Below are 8755 nucleotides of genomic sequence, written 5' to 3' on the forward strand. Positions count from 1 at the left end.
GAATAGCATTACTGTTCATCCTGCCATACGCAGGCAGTGATTTCTGTCCTCCCACGTCATGGTTAAGTGGTTTATAGTGTTCATGGAATAACAGCCTGTCCTTCCACCAGCACCCCCCACCAAGCCCAACCTCTACTGCTGCTCCATCATCCCGAAACCTTCATTCCACAAAAGAATTGACCCCAAATTCAGTGGAGAGATGTCAGTGCAATCCTGGTATTTCCCACCTTGAGGAAAAAGGAGTAATTGGCTCACCAAGTTTTCAGGAGCACCTGAGTGACTTAGGCCCATTAGCTCCCACATCGTGACCTGTGGGAGCTTCAGTCACGTTGGTGTGATAATCATTTAAGAAACTAAACTATAACCAGAGTGAGAAGAGATCACTAAGTTAGGAATTGTTCAAAGCCACTGGCGTAGGTTTTCTTTCCCCTGCCACGATGCAGATGTTAGCAGCACGTCTGGGAAGCTCAGGAGCTCTCTGTGGGGTCAGTATGTATACAGGTTCAGCCCACACTGTCTGATCTCAGGAGTTTGACGTTAATGTTCATCCAGAAAGAGGTAAATTTTTGTGGGAGTGCAGCAGCAGATCCCACTGTGCCAAAATTAATATCCAAACTATGGAGAGGGTCCTGCAGCACACTGGGGGGACACTGGGGCAGCAGTGCCAGGGTGAAGGGGCTCAGCTCTGGCTCATCCCAGCTGCGGAGGTCGCTGGAAGGAGCCACTGCCTCCAGGAGCTCAAGGGTACTCGTGTGTGCAGATGATTCCCATCACCCAGGGGAGCCCAGACCTGCTGCTTCGAGCCTCACGGGGCCACTGCAGAGAGCATGGGCAGCACTGAAGGTAAAAGTGAAGGGGTTTAACCACCAACCAAATAGGTGGTTAAAATGGTGAGCAAAAATTAATCTAAAGCGACCTGAGTGTGTCCCTGCCCCGTGGCAAGGGATCAGCAGTGATCTGCACCGTGGGCAGACAGAAGATGTGGGTATAAGCAAGATTTAAAGTATGGGCAGCCAGGCACATCGTCTTGCTCTTAGTCTTGAGATGATGATGATGATGACAAGAGTGGAATATCCATAGATACCTATGGATATCTATATTTAAAGCCTCATTAAAATGGAATTGAGTGGAACCTTTTTGTTGAGGAGTTGGGAGCAGACAAGTCTTCCCTCTGCCACATCTCCCTAGCACTGACCCACATTGTCAGGGTGCTGCTGCCATCACCAGTGCTTTTCCTGGTCTTGAGAGCCCACAGAAAGCTGATTTAGCAATTACATTGGCAGAATTGTTGGAAAACTGGAGGTCATCAGTACGTTTCTTTTTTAAAGGGTCTCCCCCACAACCTCCTAGCTGAGGAGCTGCAGGTTTGAACCACAGGTGGTGGTTGTTGTGCTGAGATGGACAAACCCCAGCTCAGCTGCTCCTCAGAACTAGCTCCTTAGTTTGGTGATGGGTAGGAACCAGCCCCAAACCCCTTTTCTTTCATGTCTACATGCTGTTTGCTGAACTGCACTTTTTGTTTAAAGGAAAACTTCAGGGGTCCCATTCCCACCGTATGATCACTATTTTGGTGATTACGTGAGCAGTTGATTAAAGTGGAGAGCAGAAATTAATCTAAAGCGACCTGAGTCTCTCCCTGCCCTGTGGCAGGGGGTCAGCAGTGATCTGCACCGTGGGCAGACAGACTGAGCACTGCACCCACAGGGCCCTGGCACCCTCTGGTGCAGGGCACAGCTGTGCCCATCCCTGGGGGAGGCACCACAGCCCTTCAGCAGACAAATTGGCTCTTTTTCTGGCACGAGTTCAGCTCTGGCAGGGGATTGTATGGTTACTGCTGCAGTTTTCCTTTAAGGTGCTTTGGTGCCAAGCAAAGCATTGACCCAAAAACAGTTCGGCTGAGGTGCACAGAGCAGCCCTGAGGGGCATGTTGGTGACAACATGCTGTGATGTGTGGCCCTTCCCTGCCCTCCCTGCCCTCCCTCTGCCCCCACCCACCAAAAGCAAAGCAAACCCAAAACAAAGCTGTAAGAGGACAATGCCTGAGCAGCCAGGATCCAGCCTGCTCCAATCTGTATTAACATCCTAATGGGAAAGCTCTGCATGTATACATTTACTGCGCCCTGACAAGAGGGAATTAAATGTCAGAAGGATTTGTAGCATCTGTAATTGAATTGGTGCTGAGAAAAGCAAATCTTGAGGAAGAATAACATATTAGGATTAGCAAATAATGTGGCATTTTGTCAGTTCCTGCCATCTCGGCTGTTCCCTCTTCAGCAATAAAGTTGTGATTTCTGGTTTAATCAGAGATAGGAGGTGGGAATAGCTGGGGTGAATTGGAGACAGCATTTAAAGCAGATTCCGGTTGTTAAGGTCAAGTCTCTCCTCGGCACAAATTTGTGGAGCTATTCCTTGCTCCGTAGACCTGACAGTGTGCTAATTGCCACAGGAATAGCGAGGACAGGAGGCACAGGGGCTGTGTGCCGGGAGCGGCGCTGGAGCCGCAGCTTTGCCACACTGGCAGGGACAGCTCTTGGCATTGCCTCGTGCAGGGTTTGATCGGGTGCTGGAGGAAGGAGATGCTGCAGGAGGATGTTGTAGGCAGTGTGGCAGCTTGAAGATGCATTTAGCAATGAGTATAACAGCATGATCTCGGGGCTGGCACAGTGCATGGGTCGTCTCTAGCAGAAATCATTAAGAAAAGTGATCCTGTGTGTCCCAGCAGATGAGCTCGTACCTGCCAAACTGTGCCGAGTGTAACTGCTGGCCAAGTTTTAGGCTGAGGTCCCTTCTCAGGGGAACCCTCTCCCCCTGCTCTCTGCGTGGTGCCAGTGGGTGGGAAGACGTGAGGGCGTCGGGCACAGTCCCTGTCTCTGCGGCGCTGGGTCCGTGTCATCGCCTGGAGGCTACTGCCGCCAGCACGAGCTCACCACGGCGTCTTTCCAGAACTTTAATTTATGGTGATGAAGAAAAATGCCTCTTGATGCAAAATCCTGCTGGAAGCACATTACAGAGCCGTAACTCAGCGTGCTTATGCCCCTCAGCTGTTCCAGATGTCAACAAGCCACTCATCCGCCCAGGCTGGGATGCTGCTGGCTGCGCCGGGCGCAGCCGAGCGGAACCGGGCGCAGGGTTTCTAGAAAGAATAAAATAAGGAAAAAATGGAGTGGAACGTGCCTAAAGCAGCTGCTCCAGCAGACGAGGCAGTTTGGTGGCTTTGCAGAGAGCAGGTTCACAGCGGCTGGATGAGCCAAGCTGGAGCAGCACTGGGAAGGCTGTGTCAGAGCAGGAGCTCCCAGGACGCCCAGGGTGGCTGATGTTCCTCCAGCTGCTGCCCTGGGCACCAGCAGAGCCCGTGCTGGGTGAGGGGCTCAGCTTGGCACCTTGTGGCAGGTCTGTGGGCACCTTCCCATCGGCGTACAGACACAGCCACTCACCAGAGCAGCAGATGCAGGGAAGTGATCACGGCGTGGTCTGTTCCCACTGGAGGTGAGACAGAAGATCCCCTTTGCTGTGCTTTGGGATCCCTTGGCATTCTCTCACCTCAGTGCCATGGCTTGGGATTCAGGGATGTGGCACTAAGGGTTTTGGTTTTTAGGGGAGTCTTCTTTGGCTGCAGATTTTAGCTCATCAGCCAAGCTGCTGGAAGAGGTCCCAGCTCTGCGCTGCCCCGGCCCAGTGACCCCTGCCCACGCCGGAGGTCCTGCTCTTGGAGGCTGCTCGAAGGGGCTGTTTTTCCTAAATTGTTTTAATTAAAAGGCGCTTTATGGTGGTCTCGGTCCCAAGTTATTTACTTGGGTCCCTCAGTCCTTAATCTTGGAGCAGAATTGGAAATATCGATGGATCGCGTAAATCCCAGCTGCTTCTCGAGAGCTTTGTATCAGGTCTCGGCTCAAAAGAGCCCCATTACCTTTAGCTGTCACGGATCCGTACGCTTGATCGATAAACTTCAAATATTATTAGAGGTGGAGGCTTCAGAGATTTGCTCTGTTCTTTGGAGGGAGACGGAGATAAATCTTTCTTAAAAATTGACTTGCATTTGCTCTCTCAGTCGTCCTGGCAAAACGCATTTCTCCGAGGTGTCCAGGCAGGGCAGATTTATGGGCCATGTGCTTCTTGTAGTGAAAGATTTAAATGGTAAATCCTTCACATATGACTTCACAAATCATGTAAAGTTAAAAGATTTTTACCGTTTCTGTTGCTGCTGTGCTTAAATTGTAAGGTATGGCCAGTAAATCATTTTAATGGAGGTGTCGCGCTTGACTCGCTGAAAAAAAGAGACAATGGTTTAGCTTCTATTCCAAAATGTTAATGTATTAATCAGCGGGAGAATAATTGTTTTTTACTGCATTATAAATCTCGGTTGCCATTAGGATTGCAGCAAGGGTTGATGTAGCTGCGTTCTTAAATTAAAATTGTTTACACTGCTATACATTCATTTTACATGGCCATAGCTCATCCGGGGTTCATTCCGGAGCTGCTCCTCCGCCACATCAGTCATCCCTCTGCGGGGACGGCGTCCCGCGGGAGAGGCGCTGCCGAGAGGAGACTAATTGCGTGGCGAGGAGCTAAATAAACGCAGCAAAGCGGTCGGAGGCCCCGCCCAGCTCCCGCTCGCTGCTCCGGTCCAGGTCAGGCGTGTTGTGTCCTCGTGGGCTGCACCGAGCGGCAGAGCGGGTGGCTAATGGTGAAACCCAGTGGAGCTGGGGCAGAGAATGGTCGTAAATGCTTTTTCCATGCTGGGTGGGTTGGGTTTTTTGCAAAGAGTGTTTTGGGCTGACGTTGAAATGTTTTCAGCGGGGCACTCGTTAATGACGTTTCTCAGAGCTAACGATTAACATTCCCACATTGCGCCCCATCCCCTGAGGAGGCTGAAATTTGGAGAGCATTGTAGGGCAATTTCCCAAAGTAGGTCCCCACCAGTGACTCCACCTGCCCTCCCTCCCCTCTCCCACCCGTCTCCCACGTGCGTAGTTGTAGTGCTGCTGCTTTTAGCGGAAAACACCTCACGAGTTGAGCCGCCAGATCAGTTCGGCTCCGGACAAAGTTCCTCTGCCTGAACTCATCTGTCTAGTTAGCTCTGTGCTTCACCCCTGCTCCTCTGGAGAGCCCGAGGGAGGCTCTTCCCGTCCCGAGAGAGCTGCAGCCAGACCCTGCCGAGAGCATCGTAGTAAGTCCCCAATTCTTATTCCTCTTCTGATCTCAACAGATTCTCGCGCAGGTGAGGAAGGGGCGATACGGAGCGTGGACCATGCCGTGGTCGGCGGCGTCGTGGCCGTCGTCGTCTTTGCGATGCTTTGCCTGCTCATCATTTTAGGGCGATATTTTGCCAGACATAAAGGTAAGACGAAGGCTGAAATTGGAGGGTGAGAGGCCGTGGCACGTGTGTCCCCTTGCTCGCGGTGCTGTCCTGTCTGACGTGACAGACCCTCACTTTCTCTCCCAGTGGTGTTTCTGTTTCCTTTGTCGATCGGTCCCTCAGTGCTGTGCTGAGACCCCCAAGGAGTCACAGCCTCCACTTCCCTTGCAGGTACATACTTCACCCACGAAGCCAAAGGAGCAGATGATGCGGCCGACGCAGACACAGCCATCATCAACGCAGAGGGAGGACAAAACAACTCCGAGGAAAAGAAAGAGTACTTCATCTAGAGCAGCCTTGGTTCCCATGAGGTGTCCAACCGTGGACGGTTACTACTGGCCCTATTTAAACGCTACAGAGACAGTGATCTTGGAAGTTGCAACCAGCTTGTGTCTTTTTTTTTTTAAGGAAAAAAAAAAGCGAATGGGTGGAGAGCGGAGAGGCCGGGAGGGTCCGGGATTCGCTGTGTAAAAATATTCCTCGTAAAGTACACTCTGCTGTTCGACACCTCAGTTCGTTTGGGTTTTCTTTTTTTGGCCAAGTCCAGCTTGGATTTAGTTTAGTGAAGTCATTTGCAGAAGATTCTGTGCCTTGTTTAATTTCTGTTCGTTCGGGTCGGGGGGAGGCTGGGAAGAAGAGGGGCTTCTGTGCGTTAGTTCCCTTCGGGTTTCTGTGGCTCTTCGTTTCCCCTTTCCTGTTTCTGGAGTTGCCAGCTGGGACCCCGTGGAGTAGGTGCGTTTCTCTGAAGGTGTTTCCCCTTTTTTCTCTTCACCGGTTTCCGTTCAGAACTCGAGCTCATCGGAGGAGAACCAGCACATTTTAGACGCGTAGTTTGCAGTTCAGTGTGCCCATGTCCCGTTCCCTGTCGCCGTCGGGGCTCGGATAACACCCCGGGCTCACCTTCGTGGCTGTTTCAGGTGCTTTCAATGGTGGTGGCCGGAGATGAGCTGCAGCTCGGCAGAGGCTCCGCGGGGACGCGGGTTGGGCTCCTTGCTGGGCAGGCAGAGCCCTCCTGGGGCGGGGGACTGAGCCCCCTCTCCTCGTCCTGTCCCCGCTTGGGGCTTGGGGGAAAGCTGCTCCGGCCTGGAGAGCAAAACTGCCTTGTTTCCTACCTGCTCAGTACAACGTGGGGATTCGCATTGAAACGAGCGTGCTAAGGACCTCTAAAGCCATAGGTGCACAGGAGACTGTGGCTCAGTCAGAATCATAAGCGACAGGCAGCAAACCGCAGCGGGAGGACGGTGTAAAGCTAGATATGCTGACTTTTGTTTGGTGAGTAATCTTGGATTTCGGGCGGTGCTTTTCTTATTGTTTACGTGGCAAATGTATCTGATTTATTTAAGGGAAGCAATTAACTTTAGCGTCAGGTTTGGGTTTTTTTAGGGGGTTTGTGTGGGCATTTCTGTGCGTTTGTTTTCCAATCGTCGTTTCTGGCAGCACCATCCCAGCGCGGATGGTTCCTGGGGTGCCTGGCGCCGCGGGCGAGCCGCGCGGGGCAGCGCTCCGCCTCTCCCTCCTCACGGGCAGATCCTCTCCAAACAGCCTTTTCCGAGCAGGTTCTGCCGAGCGCCGCTCGTTTCTGAGCCCTCAGCACCATTGCCACCCCCCGGGTGAGAAGCAGCCGGGCGAGCCGGACGGGACACCCTGGCCTTGAGCAGCCCATCCTTGTTTGGAAGTGTACCGTAGTGCAGTGTTACCGATGTAACTTTGACTTACAATGTTGACATGTCTCAGGTTCATGTGTTTGATTGGTGTTTTCCGTCTCAGGTAGATTGCAAAATTTCGGCCCCACGCATTGGAAAAATAAAAAAAAACCCACATAAAAACAGGAGAAAAAACAGGAAATTATGAATTTTAGTTGTATATCGGTTTATGTATTTTTTCTTCAGTATACAGTGCACTGTTGAAATGTATTGTTGAGTATTACTTTGTACAGCTTTAGGTCATTAGGATTTCAAAGCGTGAAGAAAGAACAACCTTGTTTAAAGGAGGATCACAAATGAAGGACGCGGAACTGATGATAAACAACCTTGTTCTTTATTTACCCGGCCTTTTTAGTTTGTCCCCTTAGGCCAGTTCTGTTTTAAGGTGTCCATGGAAGATGTTACAGTGTAAGAAAATACATATCCATCTGTTCCCATTCACATTTTGTATTGGTTCATGTATCCCATTTTTACAAAGGAAAAGAAGTACTATAAAATATCTGTCTTCTTAATAAAAAAAGATTAATGTTACAAAAACAGGTCTCGTTCTGCACTTTCTCCCTGGCTGTTAGAGAGACCACCAGTGTGGGCAGAGGGGGCTGAGCCCAGGCAGGTGCCACCGAGTGCTGCCTGGGGCAAACCGAGTTAAACCTGAGGCACTGAAGCTGCATTAAATATAGAGCAGATTTCACAAGTTTCTTGTCTATAATTGATAAACTGTTTTATTTTGGGAGCAGTTACTTGGAGGAGCTTGATCTGTCGCTGATGTTCCAGCCTCCCTGAGCTGGGGTAGCTCGTGAGCGTTGAACAGCAGGCAAATACGTAAGTCCTGCCGTGGAAGGTGAATGTGGGATACACAACCTCCTTTGCCCTGTCCCCGTCTCCCAGCCAGTGTGCCGATTTTCCTGTTACCTTGGAACACTTGGGATTGCCAAACCATGGCAGGTGTGTGTTTGCCTCCAGGCACCGAGCTCCGGTGGCGAGTGCTGCTGGGCAGGATCCCTTTGCTCCGCTCGCCGCGGTGGCAGCAGCGTGTGCTCCTCCTCAGCATTCCCCCAAACCAGGCTGCAAGGCAGCTGCGGCGCTGAAATTAGAAGCATCAATCTTTTATATTTTGGACAAAGAAGGAAGAGAGAGACAATTGCTTCCCACTGAGATCATACCGAGAGATCTCTGCCGCAAGGACCGTGCGTAAGCCACGCACTCAGTGCTGGAGGAGCTGCAGGACCAGGGGGTTGTGCTGGAGGCAGCAGCTCCAGGGCTGATGTCCAGTTCCCTCGAGCACATGGTCGTGGCAGAAATAACGCTATTCTGTGAGAAATGATGACACTTGAGGGAAAAGCTGTAGGGCAAAGCTGGAAAAGCAGCTCTTCTTTTCTCACCCAGAGAAACGAGCAGAGTTGGCTTTGCTGGTTTCCATGGCTATTGCAATTATCTTGATGCAGAAGAGGTTTGAGGCTCACAGGCCCCTGATGCTGCCTCGTGGTGCTTTTCTCCTCCTTGAGCCAGTGCTAATTGCGTCTCGCACTTGTGGTGTCTGTAATTTATCCTATCAGGGGTCCACATCTTTCAAGGTTTAAAGGTTATTTAGTGGTGCATTTCTTCCCATTTCCCACGTGGATCTAAACACTCTGGTCCTTCACTTTCTTGGTCCTGCATAGGCATTACAAATATGTGACAAGAAACTGTACCTGTA

The 8755-nt window shown here is 51.1% G+C and overlaps 1 protein-coding gene across 1 annotated transcript; it reads left to right on the forward strand.

The window, feature by feature from the left end:
* Positions 1 to 5071: 5071 nt before the first annotated feature.
* On the forward strand, positions 5072 to 6090 carry LOC103811644 (cell adhesion molecule 1-like; the record flags this gene model as incomplete). Its single annotated transcript, XM_009084630.1, has 2 exons — positions 5072 to 5338; positions 5528 to 6090. Coding segments are annotated over 2 exons (386 nt in total), but the record flags the coding sequence as incomplete, so codon positions are not given.
* Between the last annotated feature and the right edge of the window lie 2665 nt (positions 6091 to 8755).

The sequence above is a fragment of the Acanthisitta chloris genome, unplaced genomic scaffold, assembly GCF_000695815.1.
Source record: "Acanthisitta chloris isolate BGI_N310 unplaced genomic scaffold, ASM69581v1 scaffold39711, whole genome shotgun sequence".
NCBI classification, from domain to species: Eukaryota; Metazoa; Chordata; class Aves; order Passeriformes; family Acanthisittidae; genus Acanthisitta; species Acanthisitta chloris.